General features: G+C 36.8%; 1 protein-coding gene across 16 annotated transcripts in view; it reads left to right on the forward strand.

The window, feature by feature from the left end:
• LOC150095834 (uncharacterized) overlaps positions 1–25,778 on the forward strand; it is a 1,527,755-nt gene that overhangs the window by 340,359 nt on the left and 1,161,618 nt on the right. For 5 of the 16 annotated variants that reach the window (XM_090409486.1, XM_090409491.1, XM_090409487.1 and 2 more), the window contains exon 1: positions 21,828–22,053. The exons of 5 other annotated variants lie outside the window; for them this stretch is intronic. In XM_090409486.1, coding sequence (XP_090265612.1) covers positions 21,958–22,053 — 96 coding nt within the window. In that variant the 5' untranslated portion in view covers positions 21,828–21,957. Of the gene's footprint in view, positions 1–21,827; positions 22,054–25,778 lie in introns of those variants that run through there. 6 more of the 16 variants (XM_090409498.1, XM_090409500.1, XM_090409499.1 and 3 more) reach the window with 2 other exon arrangements.

Below are 25,778 nucleotides of genomic sequence, written 5' to 3' on the forward strand. Positions count from 1 at the left end.
AATTCATTCTTTCTTTTACTTGCAGCAGAACGATAGAATTCTTTTGGTTGTCTTTAACTTGCAGAGTCAGTTTCTTTTCCTACTCGGCTTAGCTCTCCGTACAACACTTGTGAATCTTCTGGCGTGCTGCTTATAATTATCATTACTGACATCATCCTTATACACATAATATTCCTTCCACATCATCTTTTCTTACTAATTTCTTCTTTAATTAGATTACACATCCATTTCACTCCTACTCTATTTATTCTTCGAACTCTAGGGACGCATTCTGATATCGCATCATTTAAGTATTGTTTAAACAATTTCCACTCGCTGTCGATATCCTTCCTATCCAAATAACTGATACCATGGCACAGAACCCAGCATACCCCCTCAGACGGTCATAACTTTTTCTGAATGGAAAATTCATAAACTCTTTGACGTTGAGTTCCTTCTGTCACATGCTGCTTGAGGAATTTGTCTTGCAACAGCTCAATAAATTTAGTTTCATTCTTTTCATGCGATTTCATAGCTAGCTAATCAATATTCGGATAATTCAAGTCTCTCCATTACGATTACTCTTTTCGCACCCATCGTATTTATTTGTTGATGCATTTCTTCGTCACTAGCAATCGATCCACCAGCAGTCTATAATAACACACCACCCGACTGTGTATTTAATCTTGTTAGACTCCACCTTATATCAGATGGCTTCAAACTTACTGCCACATGAAAAATTGTTACCAGTATTCCAATCATAGGTCTCAACTCTAACTGGATTCATGACATTTGATATCATTATTAGCACGGCCACTCTTCTCCTGTCCTGTCTATCCTTCCTAAAAATAATGTACTGACTCGATACCAGTTAGTATGTCTGATTCTGATAGCCAGGTCTCGCTAATGCCTACATTATGAGGTCGCAATGTATTAACCAAGGCAACAAAACTCTATTGTTTCTGACGCTCCTGGCATGCGTGTACAGACATAATAAATTACTTGCATGCTCTTTTGCATACACTTGTCTGTTGTCTGCATGACACAGTTCGGCAACTTGCAGATCTCTGTTCTTATCTAGTTCCTTACTTATGCATTGTTACATTGTTTCACATGCTTGATAGGTCCGAACCGGACGAACACAGAATCGTTCTCTCTTCATAATCATTTCCATAATAATAACAGTTTCCATCATTAAACCTGTTATCTAACTTTGCCCTATAACACACAGATTCTCACGATTCCTCCCATCAGAATTCAGTTTCCTTGATGCTCTGTGTTAGGTCTTATATCTATAATACATTCCTTCTACACAGACCGCGCATCGAATCATTTTCCATCACCATTAATTCATTCGTAATTCATTTTTATCATATCGAGGTAATATACTTACTATTTCCACTCTCGCCTCTAAGTAAAAAATGAGCAAGCTTTTCAGCAAGAAAATAAATTTGTTCAATGTTTGAACACATTTTTGTTCAAGCAACGCAAATCTTTAATGGTTTGTAAATGTTACACGGTGTTTAATATGATTGGACACGTACTGAGAATGGACAGCAGAGAGATTCCGAGATTAGTTTTCACATGGATTCTGGAATGAAAAGGGGAAGTCCTGTATTAACTTGGCAGAGGGATTGAAAGGAAAGAAGAATGGGGTTGGTTAGGAGAGCCGATGAAAAGCAGAATTAGTGGCAGAAGTTGGAGGTATCTGAAAGAAACGGATCTCGGCCTTCTGTGCCACGAGTCACAAAGAGGATAAGTAAGCATAGTAAACATGCACCATTGAGTTTTTACTATAAGGTTATTGCGACTGGGATAAATGGTTATGGTTTTGCTTCCTAGTTTTGATGATCTGATAACTTAATTGGAGTTCCTGCGTTGTTGTTGTTTTTTCCTTTGTCAAGGATAATACAGGATCTTCGTACTAAATGTTTGTGTGGCATTTAAATAAATTGGGAGGGGTTATATATCTGCATAATTTTAAATGGAGTGCGATTGAAAAAAAAAAAAGGATAATACAGGATCTTCGTACTAAATGTTTGTGTGGCATTTAAATAAATTGGGAGGGGTTATATATCTGCATAATTTTAAATGGAGTGCGATTGGAAAAAAAAAGCATGATTAGTTGAGCTAGTCCTCAGTTGCACAGTACAAACCAAAGGAAATAGGCTACATTGCTGAGTTCTGCAAACCATTATTCACTTGTTTTAACAGAAATAATGATGTAATGCTGCTTGCAACCGAATTGGTTGCAGAGCAGATTACAGATTTTATTTTATTTGTTGTTTTAATAGATCCAGGCAATCGGCGACAACGCCTAAGTAAAAATTAGCTTTAGTTTAAGATTCAGTCCTGTTTTTTGTAATTGTCCCATTTACCAAATCAACTTTGCTTGCATTGCTTCTTTCCGTTCGTCGATCTCTTTCTGATTCTGAGATTCTCGCAGCTGTTGAGGACGTCTTTCTCTAAAGGTGCATCTAAACATTATTCTTCGATTATATTTACCAAATAAATGGTTTGTCTGTGTATTCAGCGAATTCTAAGTTTCCCTTCTACTTACACCGATTTTATCAGAATGTGTGTTATGTAATATTACACCTTTCTTCGTTGATTCCATTGGAATAGTAACATTAGCTTTTTTTTTTTTTCCTGCATGCATTTTCTCCGAATAACTAATAATTTACTTTTCTCCATTCACTGATATCCACCTTGAGATTTGAATTACTTTTAGCCTTTCATCTCCCCCCCCCGCATTATGACTGTTCACGTCTTTTCTTTAAACTTGCAGTCTTTTCAGCTGAGCCGAAGTTAGAAGAATACTGCTTCGTCATTAGCTTTTTTCGTTCCCCTCCTTTTAACTCCGTTGTCATTAACATTATCACAAGAGCAATTTCAGTTATCAAAAATAATTTATTGAATAAGTTTCCTTAACGGAAATTAAAATTGTCCCAAAGGATCAAATTAATATAGTCCAAGCAGATAATACACAATATAATTAATTTGTTGTATACTGACTTATTTGAACTTACTCTTCCGCTGGATATGCGTCCGGTTCCTATAAATCTAAATAGCAATTTAAGAGAAATGTGTGAAACCACTGACTGTTTGAATACTTTCTCACAAAGTAATTGGTTTTATGAATATGTTCGATGAAATTATTATTTCGAATGTTGAATGAATGCTGAATTGATATCTGCTAAGCTTGACTACTTGCCGAGATTAGTCGAGTTCGTCTTTTCGGTTCAAGATTATTCGTATTCAAGGTCATTGATAACATTCACTGTTACAAAGTGAATATTATCTAAAGGACAAGCTGTCTGTGTGATGTACCTATCACTTCACGTCATACCACTCCCGGATGCGTATTGCCAAAGGCGTCACTGATTCAGAGCAGTAAAGAAATCAGTTGCTCTGAGTAGCTCACGCTTTTGTATGTGCTATAGTTATGCATAACGTAACAAAACCGTTATCAGTTCAGACATAATAGATTTATTTTTGTTTCTTTTTAACACTACGATTCAAAGATACAAAATTTATAAAAAATTATTTATTAAAGAATATTTTGTACATATAAATAATATAATAAACTATTTAATGAATTTTTGCATTAGGTCTATTATTTTCAATATTCTCTGCTAAACAATGTTTTCTTTTCTCTTTCTTCGTTGGTCTACCAGACTGAATTCGTCGTCGCGTTTTTGAAATTCCATAGGTTAGGTTAGGTTGGTTAAAAAGAAACAAAAATAAATTATTGAATTTCAAAAACCCGACGACGAATTCAGTCTGGTAGACCAATGATGGTCTACCAGACTGAATTAAGCGAACCAAACACACCACGTGATGTCCCTAACAGATGAGGTCCCCAGTGAAATTCCAAACTATAATAACACACATACATGTCACGATCCTTATCTTATCTTGATCTGGTTAAAAGTGTCCACCAATCACGACACGATTCCTTATCCACTAATATATCTTCCTTTCCATTCAAAACAATAATGTCACTTATTTACAACTACCAAATGACGTCACTTATCTTCATCTGATAACAACAAACATTCACGTCATGATTCCTTATCTTATCTTGATCTTGTCAGAAGTGTCCCACCAATCGCGACGCGATTCCGTATCCACTAATATAACTCCCTTTTCCATTCAAAACGATAACGTCACTTATTTACAACTAAAAAATGACGTTCCTTATTTACAACTAACAAATTATGTCACTTATCTACATCTCATAACAACACACACCCACGTCACGATTCCTTATCATATCTTGATCTTGTCACTAGTGCACCACCAATCATGGCACGAATCCTTATCTCTAATCATCACCCATAATTCCATACGCGAACAAAACAAACAACGTGACGTCACCCACACATATGCCCCAGGGAAATTCCTGACATTACAAACTCATGACGTCACACACAATGACGTCATCAAATAAACAACCAATCACGTCACGATTCCTTATCCTGATCTTGATCTTGTCACTAGTGCCACCCATACTACTAGCATGATAAATATTGAATGTTTTTCAGAATTGTATGAGAGTTTGTTCGTTTCCTTCAGTGTCAGAAATGGCTTGTGAAAAAGTTCTCCGTAGATAATAAGCCTTAAACACTGCAAGAACTCCCTGATCCATCGGTTGGATTAATGAAGTAGTGTTTGGAGGGAGAAACATGACCTTGAACTTGGTGAAGATCATCGCTATAAGACAGATGACCTAGAGCACATATGGGCAACCTGCGGGCCGGATCCGGTCCTCTATTTCTTTTGATCCGGCCCTAATCTATTTCAGCGAAGTTTGTCTGATTCATGGTGGGAGAAAACATGGTGTCTTCTACTAACTGCAAAACACACTATGTTTTCTCCAACCAAGGTCTATTTCTCACTTTGACTAGCATGTGTGAACGTGTTACAACGTGTCAGTTCGGTACTTGTTGGTGTTGTGCTTTGTTCAGTGGCTGCATTGATGTTATGTTCTGTTCGGTACCTGTGTTGATGTTGTGTTCTGTTCAGTGCCGGCGGTGTAGAAGACAGTTTTGTTTGACAGTTCTGGATATCGTTTATAAATTTGGGACAATGTCAAGAGTTATTACAAAAAAAAAAAAAAAGTAGATGCTTAGAATCGTCAATTTCAAGACAACTTGACGGAGGATTATTATTTTATTCTGAATAAAGGTTTGCCTGTATGTTGCTCTGCAACGAATCCGTATCCGTCAACAAAGAATACAACTTGAAGAGACACTTTACTTCGAGACATGCAGATCACCCAAAAATTGATGGACAACTACGAAAAGATGAAATACAGAAGTTGAAGAAAAACTTGGATGCCCAGCAGCAAATGTTCAACAAACAAAGAACGCAGCACCTCAGCATTGTCAAAGCCAGCTTTGTGTTATGCAAAAAAATCGCTAAGCATTCTAAGTCATGTTGCAAGTATAATATGTCCTGAAAAGAAAAAAGACTTCGATAATATTCGTTTGTCGAGACGTACTGTTGTCCGATGGATAGAAATTATGGCTGATGATATCAGAAAAAGTTTAAAAGAGAAGATTGCTAGATTGGAAGCATTTTCAATTGCTTTGGATGACAGCACCGATGCCTCCGATACAGCACAACTAGCTATATTTATTCGAGGAGTTGATGCGGATTTGAACATCACAGAAGAATTATTGGCGCTTCGGCCGTTAAAAGGAACAACTACCGGTGAAGATATATTTGAAACAATCAACACAGTCTTCGAGAGATTTGGGCTTAAATGGAGTTCACTATCTGGCATATGCACTGATGGAGTCCCTGAGATGGTTGGTGCACAGAAGGGATTTATTGGAATAGTTCATGAAACAGCAATAGAACTACAGATCCATCCGGAAAATTAAAAAAATTTTCACTGCATTATCCACCAACAAAATCGATGTGCAAAATTGATTAAATTCACAAATGTTATGGAAGTTGTAGTAGCCAATATTAACTTTATTAAGTCAAGTGCACTTAATCACCGCCAATTTAAGGAGTATTTGGCAGAGCTATTTTCGGATTATGAAGATGTGTCTTATTATTGTGAAGTGAGGTGGTTGAGTAAAGGTAAAATGTTAAAACGATTTTATGATCTGAGACGAGACATTGCAGATTTTATGGATATAAAAGGAAACACAATTAACCAAGTAAAAGATGTGAGTGGGTGTGTGATGTCACCGGATACCTAAACGAACTGAATCTTAATTGCAAAACCAAGGACAATTGGTTCATGAACTGCATGGACATGTCAAAGCTTTTTGTAATAAACTAAGATTGTTGGAAAATCAGATAAGAGCTAAAAATTGTTATCATTTTCCTACTCTAGCAATTCATAAAAATATCCCTTATAATTGTTATGGAGATGAACTGAAGGCACTAATAGAGCAATTTGATACAAGGTTTGCCGACTTCAAAAACAAAGACTCCACATTCGCTATATTTGCTCGTCCGATGGATGCCAATGTAAATAATGTGCCAGAAAACTTACAGATGGAACTTATTGAGCTTCAGGCGGATTCAGTGCCAAAATCACAATTTAACAACATTGCTTTGACAGATTTTTATAAATTTTATTTGGTGGAAGAAAAATATACAAATTTATCGCCTTTTCAAGAAAAATCATTTGTCTTTTCGGCAGCACATATATGTGTAAACAGATTTTTTCGAGGATGAAATACAATAAATCAAAAATTCGGACAAGAATAACAGACCAAAACCTCGAAAATTCTATGCGATTATCCTTAAGTAATATTAACGTCAATATTGATAGTCTCGTAGTTGAAGTACAAGGCCAATCTTCACATTAAATTGTTATGTCGTTCATTATATTATAAAATTTATGTAGAGCTTTATACCAAAGTATTATATTATAAATAAATGAAATATGAAGTAGCAACGTGTTTTAATTCATTTAATATTAATTTATTTTATTTAATAACTTGGTCGCCTGTGTAGCTCAGTGGATGTGGCGTTTGCATACCACGGCGCTTGGCCGCACGAAGGAAGACTTGGTTTCGAGTCTAGTCGGCGACTAGAGGAAATTTTTCTAAGCCTTTTTTCGACCGGTTCCCGAGTTAGTCGATCTCTGGCACCGGCAAGCAGATTTTTCCTCCCGGAAACTCGGGTTTTTCGTCCTGTAAACTGAAGATAATCGACCGTAGAACCCACATTATTTCAGACATTAAATATATTGTGTTAAGGTTAGGGACCACGAGATGGCGGCACATTCGAGCTGTCTCTCTTCACTGCGAACCGCTTAATTAGTGATAGCCTTGGACCATCTATCTCTGATGGGTACCAGTGGAGATTGAACTGCCCACTCAGTCTCCAAAAGTTAGATAGGGCTAAATGGCCTCGCCTACTCCCGTATACGGGAATAGAAAGGCGTTAGCTGATTTTTTTTTTTTTTCTGAATAATTTGGTCCGGTCCTTGACTCGGAGACAGAAGGATAATTTGGCCCCCGAACTAGGAAAGGTTGCTCATGCCTGGACTAGAGCATTATCTAGAATTAATAAAATTTTAAATTCTACATTTTTCTTTCACTCGCAAATCAGTTGATTAAGGCATCCTCAAACAATTTTTGAGTCATTCAGGACTTCTTATTGCTCCGATAATGAAGTGGAAGTATGCTTCCTAGTGTTTCTGAAGATTCGTAGATTCTCGCTGTGACATATCACAAATGGTTTCAGTTTATATCCAGCCACATTATCCTCTAACAGAATCGTAATACGGGTTTTTAAGAGTTTGAAACCAGGCATAGATTTTAGCTTTATGGGGATGAATGTCAGCTCGGGCATTTTTTCCCGAAAGAAGGTCTCATCCCTATTAAATATTTGCTGAGGCAAATAATTTTATCCATAAAATGCATACATTTTCACATTATGCAGCGCAAAATGTTGCTTGAATCTCATGAACCAACCGGAAGAATGGTTGAATTCATAGTTTTAACCGGGTTCTGTTTTCTCCTTCAACATGTTGAACAGACTTAGTGCCTTATCGGTTATGGTCGTAGTGCTAAGGGGTATGCGCTTTTGGTTCAGGTCCTCTATCCATAATACAAGTAGCTTTTCTGTATCACCAATAGGACCTTGTCGTTGCTTCGTCACTATCGTCGATTTAATGGAAGCAGATCCTTTCACAACCTCTACGATTTTATCCTTCTTTTTCAAAATGGTCTTCACTGTAGAATGAGACCATCCGAAGTCATGTGCGATCATATTAACGGCCTTATCAGCTTCATGTTGCATTATAACTTGCAACTTCGTTTCAAGATCAATTGCTCGCCTCTTTTTCTGTGATTGTGCGTGTATGGTCCATGTTGCACAAAACATCGCGAAATGTTTAACGATGAATACACAACCCATTTCTCATACACAAAATCATCAGAGGAATTGTTGAATACACGTGCGAACTGCCGAGGGAGGTTGCCTCTGAAAGCACTGTTGCCACTGTGCATGTTTTACTTTACGCCCGCTTGCGTCTTGTTTGAAAGTATAGCCGAAAATGTTATTTATTCCCTTATGAGATCACGGACGTATCTTCGAAAGGACGTAAATCGAGGGATGACTGTACTTGTTTTCGTGCTGTTTACGATAATTTTGTGCTGGTTGGTAAAAGGGTTGCCATACGCGAAGAGAGTGTGTGGAAAAACTACAGTCCTTGAATAATAATGAGTGCTTGCATAATTCACGTTGGAAAAAATAAATCGAAGATTTTCTCAAAAGGGGATAATGTTATGGAATATTTCATAAAATATCATTGCTAAACCCTGCTATTGAATCTTTTTTTTTTTTATTTATTTGCATAAGCAGGCAACACTAGTTAAATTCACCCTTCTCAGTTTCTCCCTTCATCAGTTCGTACAGGAATTTTTTTCAGAAATTTTAATTTTTATTAAACTCGGACAATAATGACTGTCCCCTTACTTGAACAAACGTTCAATCACGTGTGATTAGTGCGCACAGTACCTCTCGGGTCCTCAGTGTGCTTTTAATATTCATGGTGCAAAATTAATCACATCCCTAGAACGTATCTTCTTGCCTTTTATTTATTAAGTAACAGTCGTAAGCATTATATTTTGATATCGCCAGTACTTCTGCAGTGTTACATTGTAGGTACATTTCTCAATTTGTGAGGCGGGATCTCCTTTGCTTACATCGCATGCTCCTCTGCTGATGATGTCTGTCTGAGATAAGTGAACCTAGCTGTATGAACTAGTAGAATTTGTCAATTTAGTCATGAAATTCGATCATATAATGTACCAAATTAAAGATACCAAAACACCCTTTTCATGTGTGCACCTTAATATTTCATTAAGGAAGCAGTACAGTACAAACTGTTACGTTTCCTATCGGAAATTATCAGGACGTTTTATGTAATGCATTCAAGTTATTTCGGTGAAAGGTGGACCAACGTTTTCTTACTGTCAGTCAGTAATGACATGTTTTGTTTATATCTGCAATTGTCTTTTGACATTTGATAGGGCAGCGTAGGTCATGCAGTGGGATTTTTTTTTTAACTTTATAAAGTTCTAAACCGTGAAAAAACTACGTAAGGACAGTAATTTTTTTTTCTTTCTTTCCTATCCGTTTCTCTTCACCATTGCAGATTGATTTTAATACTTCTTTCTGGATGTTCATGATGAAGTATTGAAAATATTTTTTTAAGAAATATTGTTTCGTAGTTTTGTGTCGCTACTTCCTACATACGTAGATGAGTAACACAACAGTATCTCGAATCGGTTCTATTGACCCACAGTTCTTTGCCTTAAAGTTCTGCGTAGACAGCTTTCTGCATCAGTTGAAGGAGCATGCGTTCTATTAGCAATCAATACTGGCGTCTCGTAGGAAGTGCTGCAATCGAAGTAAACAGCGCTTGCTTATTGCACGCCGAACAGGGCGTCATTCAGACTGTCACCAGAATGGTACCTGGATACACGGGGTTGAAAGAGATCTGTTCAGAAACGTTACTTAAAAGTTTGAGGCGCTTGCTTGAGTATTTCACCAAGTTATTTTTCCCCTACTTTTCCATGAAAGCTTAGATCTTCTGGCATTTCAGAGATTACTAAGATAGACCACCATGGTTACTGAAGGGGAACAAGGACAGGTAGGGCTCGTTGTGTCAAGACTGAATAGTTTTATAGTTCAAAAATCCTTAACCTTCATTTCGCAAGACTTATATTATCCAACTGTTGACAAATTTGGGTACATAATCGGAGTATATGGCATGTCACTCCTATTGATACTACTGTACTTTTTTTTTAATTAACAGATTGTAAGCACCAAGTTTTATTTATGAAAATTTAAGCGGTTAATCAATAAGGCGTGGTCATTGTCTCAGCCAAGTATAGTATTTTGAAGAGTTGTTATTAACATGTTAAATGACATTACTTACAAAAACATTTTATTACGGCTTCCCTTAAGAGCCAAATAAGTTTTGTTCAAATAAAAACTTGATTCGTAATGCAACATATTTCATATAATAAACTGAAATATTTATTATGACTCAGCAGCTTATCTCTAGGAAAATTGCCTTGATATTTTTTCAAGTCCATAAGTTCAGTATAAAAATTTTTGATTTATGATACTGTCCGAAGAACTGTTTTCTTTATGTTTTTATCTCCATTTACTAAAAAATTGCAATAGGCTCAAAAAATCAATTAAAAAAAAGCATAGCTGCTTGCACAGAATTGAAGTTCGTTCTGTGTTTCAGTACTCTTAATAGCAAACTTTAGTTTTTGGCAGTATACCTGGATCATGTAAAATTGTGAGATAAATTTAATCACCAAAGATTTTTTTTTTTATCACAGTTTGTTTTCAAATATTTTAATGCTGGCAATAGTTTTTCGATTTATGAAAATTTTTCTTATAATGAACATTTTTGCTTTTTTGTGGGTAATATCATTGCATTATTTTAGTACTCTTGGTTCATTTTATCGCACTTTGGATTTTCATCGTTTTAGAAATTGCTAATGTTTAAATTATTGATCCACAGGTTGTCATCTAAAGCCTCGTTTCATTACTCATTTTGAGTGATGAGTTTTATTTTAAACACTTCTGTAGGTTACGTAAAAAAATGGCGAAAAAAACGAAACACTGCTTAAAATTAATGTATCCAAATAAAATAAATATGTTAAAAATCCTTGCGCGCATAGAGTAACCGATGTTAAAATTTTCATTATTCGTAGTTGGACTGGTCAAGAGTCCCTCGAATTACCGAAAACATGAAAAATACTCCATCGTGGTTTGCCATAATTTTATCTTGGACTCCTGACTGATAAACTAATATTAGGAAAACTGCAATAGGAAGTTATTAATGACGTGAATTTTTCATTCAGTACTGTCATATTATCCTGTACTCGCCCTGAGGATACAAATCAGGAATGTGATGTCGACGGCGAAAAATATTTGATAAAGAAAGCTATAAAATACTTCATATTTAGACAGATTAAAAAAAAAAAAGAGGCGATTGTCGCCCATAGCAGCAATAGGCCGTTATAAAAACTGATGTACGCTATTTCTTCACGTTGTTAGGAAAACAAATGTGAAAAGGATTCGAGACAAGCATAAACAGTGCATTTCATAACATTTGTATAGAATGGAAATTAATTGACGTCATCCCAGTTTTAATTTCAACCAGACCATCTTTAGCTCGAAAAATTTACATAAAATGATATACAGTATGTCTGCAGCCATATGCAAATAAGTAAAAATGTAATAATCCTTTTTATGGTTACCCAAGAGAGTTAAAAAGGATAATCATATATTTTGTTGTTGAACATAGTAATGATCACATAATAAACGTGTAAATCAGAAAACATGCATCACTAATTTATTCATTAGTGATACATGTTTTCAGAGGTTAAGAGCTTGAAAGGATTTAGCTGCCATTTAGTAATTTACGTTTACAGAAATGACAGTTGTTTTTTATTATGATTTGTGTGTGTGTGTGTGTGTGTGTGTGTGTGTGTGTGTGTGTGTGTGTGTGTGTGTGTGTGTGTGTGTGTGTGTGTGTGTGTGTGTGTGTGTGTGTGTGTGTGTCCCGCGCACGAAATTTTCTGAACGTTTCAGTGGTACTTTGAATGGGCTCTTTCGGATTAAATAATCTTGGAAGAAGATGCTCTGAACAGCAAATGTAGTACTTTTGCCAGCTAAGGACATTCACAAACATCTGCTACATTGAGATATCAATGTTTATTTTATTTTTATGTATTTATTTATTTTTGTAGTCGAAAAGTTGAACCGTATATTACAGAAGCATTCAACATGTTCGTGATGGAACAAGAATCTTAGAGTTAATGAGAAATTAAGCTCTAGGTAACGTGTATGTAAGCTGTCGAACTTAGCTAGAACGTGTAGGTCTGATTATATCGTTTTCGTTTTATTTTGTCATTAAAATTGGTTAAATAATCCACATCCATTTTCTTTTATGCGTAGTTTTGTACTGGGGAGAAAACGTCAAAAACATTACGGAATTTGTCAAATATGCATATTATGCATATTTTCGGATCGAGATAAATCTTGGATGCCATAGTTCAGGACAAAAACAAAAAATAAACATTTGTAGACGGCAATTTTTGTATAGCCATTGATTGTGCAGGCCATACCAGATTATTTTCATTCCAAATCTTCTATTTGCTTTGAAGCTTGTGTCCGTGGGCATATCTATCCCAAAATGGTTTTGGTTTTCATCGTCTACGCTCGTTCTGTTCACTTAAAAAATTCTTGATAAACCAAAATATACGGAGTACAAAGAATTAATTTGTGTGTTAATTGATTGTTAATTTGTTTAACATTCGAAAGCTCTCTGTTTCTAGGGCAACGATTCCGTTATTACATGAAAATGCGATGCTCTCTTTTGTGAATGAACCACAACGTGTTGTATATAGGAGAGAGAGAACAATTATTTTCAATACCATAATATTCCTATGTCAGAAAATGGAATTCATCACAAATGAACTCTCGGTAGGTGCATAAATAGTTACTAAAAGTAATCTTTTTATAACAGCCAAAAGGCTTTAATTTTCCATGCCTTTAGCAAATGGCAATCGGAATAATTATTATTACGGGATCGGCATGTAGCGTCACATCCGCGATTGCAAAATGTGTATTTTTTCAGTTTCAAGTTAATTGCCATTTGTTTTGTCATTGCATGATTGATATCTCTGAAAATTTCCGAAAACACTTATTGCAAATAATAAATAAGTTAAATTATACCGTAATTTAGTACAATTGAGATAATTTCAGTTGTGAAAATGTCATGATAATGGAAAGGGAAGTTTGCTAAAAAAAAAAAAACTTTCATAATTAACTATGCGATTGAATAGCAAAACAACCAGTTCACTGCATCAAATACCAACTGCTTGTAAAGCAGAATTACACGATTTGCGTTTGAAAATGGACTAGCTCAAAATAATGTAGTTTTAAAAGGTAAAGTACGTGGATATTATTATTAGTAATCCGTGATACCTCCAGTATTATATTAATAATTTAATGTGATTTAAATTATATAAAACTGCAATTGAAATGCTTAAATTTTGGCATATTATTTTAATTCCTTTGACCGTGTTGAAAGCGGAAGTGTCAAACAAATCGGTCAGTTAGCCACACTCATTACCACAAAGAGGCCTTAATTCCACCAGGCAACGAATTTACAAAGCACATTCGTTGTCTAATGTAAAGAAAAGTAAGATATTTCACATTTTCTGTTTGGCGTATGTAGTATGCACATTGTACCGTAATATACTTTGAAATATGTATTCCTGAAAAACTACGCATAATTTAAAACGCTAAATCAGAAAGTTGCTTTACATTTTAGCGATTTAAATTAGTTAATATTAGCAGTTTTTGTAAGCTGCTATAGGTATTTATATTCGATTGTATAAATCAGTAGTTCCCAAACTTGCGCCGCAGTGAACTCAGAGGAGCCCCGCAGGATATTTTAAATTTTCGAGGGAAACATGCACGACTTTTGTCATATTAGCACGAGATAGTTCGCAGTTTCGACATTAGATCGCGCTACATTCCTTTAGATGACGTTCAGAATGTTTTTGTTTATTTGTATTTTCAGCAGTAGGTTCTCGAACTTTCTTGTTTCTTAGATTTTTCTGTATAAATACCTGTCGACGCTCCGAGTCTGTCAATAATCGAAATAACTGAAAGGTGTTTTGATATGTCTGCGAGTTCTAGCGAAGTTCAATGTATTATTTTGTTGCTTTTTAGTCACTGTGCACAAATGTGGAAAGAGTTTTGAACATTAATAAGAAGTGTAGGAGTGATGAAAGGGGTAACGAACCACAGGCCATAGGCAAAGTTGCAGAGAAACCGAAATTTGAAGAGCCGTCGCAGTGTGTATTTTCTGAAAGTTTTGGACCTACCTTTAACAAGTAAACTAAAACGCCACTTAGAGACCAGTCATCCTAACATGGCTAGGGTATCACGTGATTATTTTACCAGATAGTTAGAATTTAAAGAACGAAAAGGTACATCCTACAAGGTGGCGTATAGAGTCGCGCAGTGTTGAAAAACCTCACACCATCGTATAAGAATATGGAAAAGAAAAATAAATGAAGATACTGTTTACAGTTTACTTTTACAGTTGAAAATACTGTTTCCCTTGTTGCAGCGATTTGTTACATTGAATGAAGTTTTAGATTTTAGAAGCTCCTGAAATCAGTTTTTAAGGAGCATCTAACACAACATAGGGACTGGTTTCAAAAATACTTTCCAAAGATATGGAGATGACAATGATCCAAGACCCATTCAAAGCTAAGGTCCCATCTGAATTTACTTCTGCAGAAGAAGAAAATCGTATTCAGCTGTCTTGTGACAAGACTTTAAAAACAGAATTTGGCAGCATGGAACCGAGTTTTGGATATCAATCAAAGATAAATATCCGCTCAGCGAATCCCAATTCCATTCCCGGCGTTATATCTTTGCTTAGCTGGGTTTTCAGCTGTTGCGGTAATAAAAAAAAAAAAGGTACCGCGTGAAAATCAATGCGAAACAGGAAAATAAAGGTGGCGGTGTTCAGTCTGATTCCAAGTTGCGCGCAGTGCGCTACAAACGCGCACATCCCAGTAATTGTGGTTATTTAAGAATAAAATAAAATTACTGTTTTTCTTCGATTTTTGCGTATTATTATTATTTTTTTAAAGGACTAAGGTTTTAGGACACAATACTTAGTAAGTAATACACTCTCTGTCCAAAAAGAAACCGAACTTTTCGAAAATAGAAAAAACTAGTGGCGCCACCTGTTGTATCTTTTGGTTGTGGAAAGCAGCAACTTTCATTAGTGTTGTCGTGTCACTCAGCTGTTTATGATATTTGTTTCATTAGAAGCCAAGTTATAGTGCCAAGAGTGATAGTGTGTTTTGACGAACGGTCGGAAAATGAGTTTCAAACAGAGAGCTGCGATTGACTTTTGTGTTAAACTTGGTAAAAGTTTTACTGAAACGCATCAAATGCTTCAAAAAGCATACGGTGATGAATGCTTATCCCGTACTCAAGTTTACCAGTGGTTTAAGCGATTTCAAAGTGGTCGGGAGACACTTGAGGACGACGAAAAGCCGGGCCGTCCAATAACTGGACTGAGCGAAGTTAACATCCAAAAAGTGCGTGATTTCATCAAAAAAAAAAAACCCCGAATTCGTCCGTGAGATCGATTGAAGATGAATTGGAGATTCCAAAATCAACTGTGCACAACATTTTGACCGAGAGTTTGGGCCTTCGTAAATTGAATTCGCGATTTGTTCCCCATAAGTTGACCGACGACCAAAGAATGTATCGAATTGAATACCGCAAGGACTTCATTAAAACTGCTCGTAAGGACTCAAACTTCCTTGAAACGATCTTTTTCCTGGTGACGAAACGGGTGTTTTGAGTATGAGCCCGAAACAAAGCGCCAGAGTGCTGAGTGGAGACCACCAGATAAAGGGCATCCGAAAAAAAGTCGCTTGGAGAAGTCAATGTATGCTGATTTGTTTCTACGATTCCAAGGACATTATCCACAAGGAATTCGTTTCGCCTGGCCAAACGATCAATGTTGAGTTTTATATCGAAGTTTTGAAGCGATTGGTAGCGAGAATTCGTCGCGTACGGCATGAATATCGTGACAACCGACCGTTCGTCAATACACACTATAACTCGGCTTCTAATGAAACAGATGTCATAAACAGTTGATACAACACTAATGAAGGTTGCCGCTTTCGACAACAAAAAGATACAATAGATGGCGCCACTAGTTTCTTCTATTTTCGAAAAGTTCGGTTTCTTTTTGGACAGAGGTTGTATAAACGTAACTACTTAATAAATGGAACTCTTAGGTATTTCTTCTGGCCTATGATCGCAGTGCAAAAATTAATGAGACGCCAAGGTCGCTCTGAAAAATTGCTTGGGAACCTTTAGTTCTTTCTGGCCAGTCGCATCTCGATATTGGCGGGGAAGCAGTTGGTGTCAGTGAAGAATTTTTATTTTCATGATATATTTTGCTGTTCTGATTAGCAATTTAATATTATCACTTCCTTGTTACGTATTTATCTATCGCACGTAAATATTGTTCATTGATTTTGCACGAGAATATGCTCTAAACGCAATTTGAGGGTGGAGTGAAATGCTTTGTGACAAAACTGCTATGAAGATAGCAGTCAATTCCCCTACTTTTCCTACGACAGCTAAACTTTGCAAAACACTCACATAGCCCTGGTTTGATTTATTTATTTCATTGAGAAATTATTTTACCCCGCTATATTTTTTTCATGCTACACCGTTGTAATCATTGCCTCTAGTCTCTTGATGCTATTTCCATGGTATCGGGAATCACTTTTTATAGTAATAAGGTGATGGTGTGACTTACCCCCTGGTATTTGCTTTGTGTTTATTTCTGGGGGGGGGGGGAAGAAGCATCCTTATATTTTTATTCGCTGATAAATGTCTCCAATAGATGATTTCAGATTTTGCATTCCAAGGTGCCGATTGGATATACCATTGATACTACGTTTTATGATAACGTATCTTTGAATGGTCCTCTCTACCTACCATTATTTCAATGCTCTTTATATAATAAAATGATTTCATTTGTTTCAGAAGGATTTCGACATTGTTTCCTCCTTCATAGAATACGCGTTAAATGACAAATGACATTATGTTCGTTTTTGAAATTGAAAATCGAACGCTGTTCTTAAATGAGACTGATGTTCGAAAAATGTGGAATTCTGTATGATTTATATTCTAGGCAAAGCTAATGTATCTGTGGTATAATATTAAGTAACGCTTTTTATAACTCCAGGAAAAAAAAAATCCAAATTTTTAAGGCCACAACTCAGAAAAGTCGGCCGTAGAACGCGCAAATTCACATAATACCATTGGTTTTTACATACGCAAACGAACCCGCGAGAGAGAGGTCATAGAACGTTAACATAAAATTGCCCTGTAGTTAAAGATTTTTTTTTTTTTAATTACCCGTTATTGTCTTCATTGAATAACTGCAGGTTGCAGTCCTTGGGGAAAAGTATATTGAGAAAGTTCTTCTAGAAAAAGAGGTAGGTCTGAACAGGGAGGATGAGAAGTTGGTTCAGTAAAAGTAAAGCTGAACTGTATTTTTTACATGCTTAGAGAAAAATAAAAACAGAAATGCAACATCTTTTAGAAAGTGGTGTGTATGTGTGTGTGTGTGAGAGAGAGAGAGAGAGAGGGGATCATCTATTAAATGTTAGCCCTTTTCTAGATACCATCAAGCATCTTTAGAGAGAGTGACATAAGCTAAGTAGATATTAGATCCGACATTATTTCAAAGCCGAATGTTTGTAGAAACTATGAAAGTTTCGTAAAATTGACCTGAGAGCTTACGAGAATACAATCCTCAGCATCGAAATTGCTTAGCTTGCACTACTTAAGACATGAGCGCTGCCTAAGCGTCCATAGATTTCATCTTTTGTTAGTGCATGTTTTTAAGGTTTCACTGGCCTCACAGCTGTTTCAAACTGGTTGGTTCTCTTCAGAGACTAGGCCTGTTTATGTGCAGGGATCGTTTCTCCAAAAACTCGGGCAATCCCTCAAATGAGATCGCCCAACAAATGAGCTACCTGAAGGATCATTTAACTCAGCCGTGTCTCTGCTTAGTGACAGGCTCGCCCTACCACTGAGCAGAGACGCTCATTCCAGGGAAAAGCATCAGCCGATGCAGCTCACCCCAACGGATCCAAATCCCTAGATAAACAAGAGGCAGCTGTTGAGCATCTGGAGATTGGGGTCCGTTTCTGATTCTTGAACCCAAAGGTGAGAATAGAGTCCAAGGCTGGGCAAATTTTGAACGGAAAAGGACACGAAACTTGAGGCTATCATGCAACGTGCATTTGTGCCAAGAAAGACTGGAAACACAAGTTAGCCGTAGAAGAGAAATCTGAGCATAACCAAGGATAAAAAACGAATTGAAGTAGGATCTTACGAGAAATAAGAGAGTACGACTGAGTTAGTAGTGACACCAAGTTGTTTTCATCGCAAGGAAATCATTATTTAAATTATCGGTTATGGAAGAGTTTGAAGCATGGACCATCTCTGCATAAAAATTCATGTCAAATGAAGAAGAGGAAGGGCGTGTGATGCCATCAGTATGAATGAATAGTGAAGATTTGTAGCAGAAGATAATTGATGTACAGGAGGAACTTCGTAGGTGGATGTACAGAAAGTACTTAGGGGGATACTTCATCATTGGCGGCGAAATCTGAATACGGGAAACAGTACACAGTGTTACGAAGCGAACAGTCAGAGAAGGAACTGGCGATCCATTTGCTGAGGGTGGAAGGCAAAATGAGGTATTCGCTTCGTAAGGAGGTTTCTATGCCAAACCAGATTAGATTCCCTGGAAATGTCGAAAGCAAAACGAGCCTCTCCAGACCTTTCCATTGCTTTGTCCAGGTAGAATATAATGTGTTGTGGATCGATAGTAGCGGAATTCATATTGTGGAGCATAATTAAAAGCATCCAAGTAGGTACTGGAAAAGTTTACTTGACCCTTTCCATCATTTTCGAGAAAAATCAGGTAACGGCAATTGGATGATAGCTTGAAAGCTTACTTATGTTTCTACCCCTCCCCTTTTTTTTTAATTGCCTTGTTTCTGTGCAACATGATATATATATATATATATATACCAGATGGATGAATGAATGTGTGAAAATTTTAAAGAAGACGGGATAGGTGTTATTGTGAAGCATAAATTTTAACTTAATTGGAGAAGAGAAATATCATGACGACCGAGAGTGGTTGTATCTGAACTATTTTTAATATGTGTATATATATATATATATATATATATATATATATATATATATATATATATATATATATATATATATATATATAATTTTATGGGAATTTATAACTGCAATAACACCATAATTTTCATCTTAATAGAATGTTAGGAAAATTTGTAAAATAGGCATGCACCAGGGACAAAGGATTTGTAGACACGACTCGCGCACACAGGGAGTTAGTTATTCACATTTGACGTCACTGAGTACTCCAGTTGCATGCTCTAACTGCCAGGGAGTTAGAGTATCCAGTTCGTTGCGTGTACGAGGGGGGGGGGGGGAGGTCTGGAAAGTTCTGATAAACACATAGAACAAAAATGATATTAAAGCACAAATAATATTATTTTTCTTTTTCTGATCTTCGTCTTCTTCCTTTCCAGGCTTATAGGCCAACTGGCCTGTTCCGGACTCATTTCCATCTTTTTAAGGGTCTTCCTCTGCATCGAGTACCTTTTGGGTGGTAATTTAGAATTTGTTTAGGTATTCTGCTTCTATTCATTCTTAGTATGTGTTCTTTCCATTTTTCTCTGTAGCAAATAACTGATTCATTTAGGGAGGTTGTAATTCCAAGTTTTTTTCTGATTTCGCTGCTTTTCATTTTGTCCATTATTGTGACTCCTTCAGTTCTGCGCAGAAATTTCATTTCGGATGATTCAATTCTTCTTTCATCTGCTTTTTTTATTGTCCATATCTCACTGCCATAAAGTAAGGTTGGTTCTTTTTCTGATCTTATGGTTATATCAGTTGCTTTAATATCATTTTTGTTCTAGGTGTTTACCAGACCTCTCCATCCCCACCCCCCGTATACTATCCGGCAGGCAGGCTACAGAGACTCTTAACTGCTTTACCCTCGATGGGGTTTTGGTCAGGAGTTCAATAATACAGTATTTCACCCTGCTATTTACCAAATTACTCTTGTTATAGTTAACCTACTGCACACGGTGTTCCCGATTGGTTTCATGGGAACGATCCAGGGGCGAATTCTCCATGCTTGCTGCGCAAGCTCATTTCTTGAGAAAGAAGTAATATTTATTTGTTAATAAATGCATGCATTTATAAGCATTCCGTTTAGGTTTTTATTTTTGTAAACAGAAGACGTCTTAAGCTTGCGCGGCAATAATTGAGCTTTGCGTTGGAAGGCCGATGCTTGCTCGTCTAGTCAAAGCTAGCTTGGCTTGCTCGGTTATGGGAGCAAGGTCCTCACTGCTGCACTGTGATTTCATGCGCGCGCATAGCTATTTCCGCTCCCTTCACGTCGTCTTAAACACAGGCCATACGCAGTCAAAGTAGCTCTAGCCAGTGAGCTTCAGCCAGCCTTTACAAGTGTGCGTGTTGCTTGGGAAAATTAAGTTACAACCAACTTTTTTATGACGATGTTATTCACCAGTTCATAAAGAAGAACCGTAGGGTTGAATTTGTATTCAAGTAGCGAAATTGAAAAAGATAGAATGTCATTTGTAAAATCAATGTTGTATTTGTATGATTAAATGTACATAAATTTCTAAATATATAGTTTTAAATGGTCAGTAATTCATTATTCCGCTAATCAGACTTCAATCACAACTCTCACTCCCTGAATGATAACAAGAGCAAGTGGGAATTTCAAGACCAGCTTCCCCCCCCCCTGGAACGATCAGATGATAAATACAGTATTGACAAAATGAACAATAGTGTTGTTAGCTATACTTTATAAATTATAAAAATAATTTTTATAAGCATACTTACTCAATTTCAAATGCAAATACAGTCAATACAGATAGTATGGGGGGTGAAGAGAGAGAATGGAAGTTAAATGACAATTAGCTCGCTAAATTTCAGAACCGTTATGCTTCCTATTTTGTTTCTGTAGCCAAAAATCGAGAACTTGTTCATGCTGTTAGCGGAGAAATAGAACAAATCCATTGAGCCTGTGACGACCAAAGTTCGAGGTCACAGTCGTGAATTTGAAACGTCATTAGATATCCGTGTTTTTGAAATGAAAATAATATATATATATATATATATATATATATATTTCAAATGGTTGATTTGAAATTCCGATAGCTGCTTAAAAGAGAGAGAGAGAGAAAAAAGGAAAACTGGATTTTGAACAGTTTTCTCATTGTAGCATTAAAAAAAAAAAGTAAAAAAAAGGTAATTTGTCTTGTGTGTCCTTGAAAAAAATATTCGCGTAAAAATGAAATAATTGATCAATTATTTCCTTTTCATTATTTTGGTATAAATAACGTTATCCAATATATATATTCCCTTGGTATAAATAACACTGAGTAAAATTGTTTCTAATTAAATGGTAACTGACAGTATCCGCATTTAGGGAACTGTTCCTTCCCAATTTGTATCAATCCGATCGTTGTGCGGGAACCTTGTTTACTGAATGCACGAACAGTCCGCTGAAACAGTTGTGCTGATGTGATAAAGCAATGCTGCAACTCAGCGGTGTATTCAGAACTACTTGCATGTTTTAATATTAAGCATTTCCTACGGACTATAATGAAGAGCTAGTTTCATGTAGGTGTACAAATCACGTTAAAAACCGGCATTGATCTAGGCACGAGTAACGTCCGATGTTACTTCTGTAGGAAAACCGGCGTCGTTCTCATGTACATATGGTGGTTTAAGTAGCTTTAATTACCGTAAGATCTAATGCTTCTTGTAGTATTGTTTTTTCTTTGTGGATTTTTGTTAGTGATTTCAGGACTACGCATAATCAAGCAGAGGAAAAAAAGCATGATTCTACTTGTAAGCATTTTTTAAACCTTGTTATAGATTCGAAATGCAGAACCATGTAATAGTTTTCGGTCTTATTTTTCTTTTTCAGCTTTTAAACTGTACAGTTGCTTACCTTACTAATTTTGAAGAATTTTTAAACTTCCCAAAGTATATCAGTTTGGTTTTCTCTTTGAACTGGTTGATAATACACAACCAGCAAAAGTAGTATTTTCTTAAGGTGTGGTAAAGGTACACACATTTTCTCAGAGGGAGATAAGCTAACGTTCCACAAATATAACTTTTTTTATACTGTTTTCTACCAGTAGGCGGTGAGGTAGTAACAAAAATTCGGCATGGTGATGAAATTTCCTAAAATAACAGTAATGAACAATACTTTTTGAGAGGAAAGTAAGGGAAAATGGTAGGATGAGATTAAGAATGAAGAAAATATTTGAGAGAGGGAAAATGTTGGTGGATTGAGGAATACTGTGAGCAGTGTATGGAGATTAATTGAATGACTTGAGTGTGCAGATTCTAACAGGAGCATTGGGTGGGGCGGGAGAGATAATCAGAGACGAATGCTGGTCTTGAAATTCACGCTTGCTCTTTTATCATTCAGGGAGTGAGAGGTGTGATTGAAGTCTGATTAGCGGAATAATGAATTACTGACTATTTAAAACTATGTATTTAGAAATGTATGTACATTTAATCATACAAATACAACATTTATTTTACAAATGATATTTTATATATTTCAATTTTGCTACTTCAATACAAATTCAACCCTACGGTTCTTCTTTATGAACTGGTGAATAACATCGTCATAAAAAGTTGGTTGTAACTTAATTTTCCCAAGCAACACGCACACTTATAAAGGCTGGCTGAAGCTTACTGGCTAGAGCTACTTTGACTGCGTATGGCCTGTGTTTAAGAAGGGAGTGGAAATAGCTATGCACGCGCATGAAATCACAGTGCTGCTGCGAGGACCCGGAAGCTCCTACAACCGAGCAGGCCAAGGTAGCTTTGACTTCACGAGCAAGCATCGGCCTTCGATACACGATGCAAAGCTCAATTATTGCCACGCAAGCTTAAGACTTCTTCCTACAAAAATAAAAGCCTAAATGGAATGCTTATAAACGCATGCATTTATTAACAAATAAATAATTCTTTCTCAGTTAATGAGCTTGTGGAGCAAGCATAGAGAATTCGCCACTGGAGATAATGATACATAGGGTGCAATAATAATAAAATTATAAAATATAATAATAAAAAATAATAAAATAATAAAAATGATACATACTGGTGATGAAAATGCAGAAAGTTGATGAGTGACGGCGATGATTGGTATCACTAACCTGAGAAAGTGTGAATTTGACAGCAAACGATTTAAGAGTATTGGGGGAGAGACACTACTGCAGGAGAATTTGTTATTGAGAAGATAGGTGGTGATAATGAATGACATAATACAATCTTTTGGAATGTAGAGTGAATTTTCATAGACATTTGCAGGAGGCTGCTTTTCTATAAGCATGTGAGTGTTTTGATTCAGAGAAACTAGTTATTCAGTTGGGATCTGAAGGGATGGCCAGGAAGAAAAGGAGGATGAGAGGTTGAATGGCATATCACAGATGAACAGAAAGCAAAGAGAGAAATAATGGATATTGGGTAAATAGGAATACTGATAGTTCATGACTATACACAAATACCAGAAATTAGTTTAATTTATGATCCTATGGCTGTGATAGAATTTCTGTATTATATTATTGATCTTGTTGACAGAAGAGGTCTTGACAGGAATAGAAGTTGAAGGTATAGGAGGAGAGTGTGTTTCAGATACTGAGTACTCTGGATGTCAGTAAAGCTTTGGGACTAGATGGTATTTCACCACGAGTTTTGAGAGAATGTGCTAGGGAACTGACAGTGCCTTTAACCTGGCTTTTCAGTGAAAGTCTGGCTTCGGCAAAGGTGCCCAGGGAATGGAAGGAAGGTAAGATAGTGACATTCCATAAGGGTGGTAACAGACTGGAAGTGTTTAATTATAGGCCAGTCTGTGTGTCATCAGTAGTTGTTAAGATCTTGGAGAATGTAGTGAGGGACCGTATACACCATTGGGCAGATGAGTGTAATGTTATCTGTGAGAGTCAACATGGATTTGTGAAAGGGCGCTCTTGTTTTAGCAATATGCTAGCCTTTTATAATAAAGTTACAAGAACATTAGATGAGGGAAAGGCATATACTGCAATTTTCTTAGACTTAGCAAAAGCATTTGACAGGGTGCCACATGATAAGCTGATAGTTAAGTTGCAGCACATGGGTCTGGATGTCAATTTGGTCAACTGGATTCAGGATTAGCTGTCTGATAGGTATCAGAGAGTTGTGTATGGTGGAGCAGTTTCAAGGAGGCAGAGGGTTACAAGTGGGGTCCCACAGGGCTCAATACTGGGACCTATATTGTTTAACCTTTATATCAATGACATTGCCAGTGGATTGCAAGGGGATATTCAGTTGTTTGGAGATGATGCAAAGCTGGGAAGGATTATTAGTAATAGTGCAGATGTGGTAGCCCTGCAAGAGGATTTAAATAAGCTAGATAGATGGGCAAATGAATGGGGGTGTGTCAGTTTAATGCAGCAAAATGTAAGGTCTTGAGGTTTGGGAAACATCGATGGGATGCTGCATACTCTATGGGAGGAGTTATACTGGAGGAAGTAGGGGAGACAAGAGATCTGGGGTTGATGATTGATAGAAACCTGAAGTTTAGGGGACATATTGCAAAAGGTGGTGAAAGTAACACAGAGGATTGTTGCAATTATGTGAAGGACACTGACCTGCACAGATAAGAGGGTTATCATTCCGTTGTATAAGTCTCTGATCAGACCACACTTGGACTATTGTTCTCAGATTTGGTCCCCAGGATTTGAAGCGGATAAATTAACTGTGGAAAGGATACAAAGACGGATGACAAAGATGGTTTCAGGACTGTACAAGGATAGTTATGAGGATCGGCTGAGGGAATGTGGACTTGCAGAGTTTGGTGGATAGAAGAAGGAGAGGTGATATGATTGAGACTTTTAAACTGTTGAGAGGTGGTTACAGGGTTGACACTGGGGAGTTCTTTCGCTTGGTTGAACAGCTGGCAGGAGTGATGACAAGAGGCCATCCCTGGAAGTCAGGAAACTGTGAGCAAGAGGGTAAGGAGTGGTTTCTTTGTGTGGAGGGTGGTTGAACCGTGGAATGCATTGCCTGATGGAGTGGTGGGAGCGAGAACTGTTAATGAGTTTAAAGAGTGGTATGATGGACTTTGTGTTTCTCAGGGGGGGGGACCTCCCCTCGATGAGTCTTGACAGACATTATGTTCTTAGGAAGGACCTCCCATGATGAGTCTTTTGACTCCATGGAGGCCTGAATAATAATAATAATAGTGTATTTGTGAGGAGGATAGGAGGATGTTACTTATGACAGCAGATTAGTTGTGCCAATTCAGGATTTCAAATATTCTCCTCCTTAGAGAAATAGATTTGAGATGCCATATGCTCCATACTCCTGTGACATCACCTGATCAGTTTTTGAATGGAATTACAAGGTTGATGATTCTGGTGGACTTCAAAGAAACTAAGATCAATTCCTGTCCAGTACGTGAGGAACCTTTATCTGGTCTCTTTTGACTAAAGATGAGTTAGCTGCTCTCATATGGAGGTAGAGGTTTTTAACCCCAATACTCAAGGTTTTCATCCCTCAGAACAGGCAAACCGGCT

Source organism: Typopeltis vanoorti, chromosome 19 (assembly GCF_054136105.1).
Source record: "Typopeltis vanoorti isolate ZY-2024b chromosome 19, IOZ_Tvanoo_1.0, whole genome shotgun sequence".
Classification (NCBI taxonomy): domain Eukaryota; kingdom Metazoa; phylum Arthropoda; class Arachnida; order Uropygi; family Thelyphonidae; genus Typopeltis; species Typopeltis vanoorti.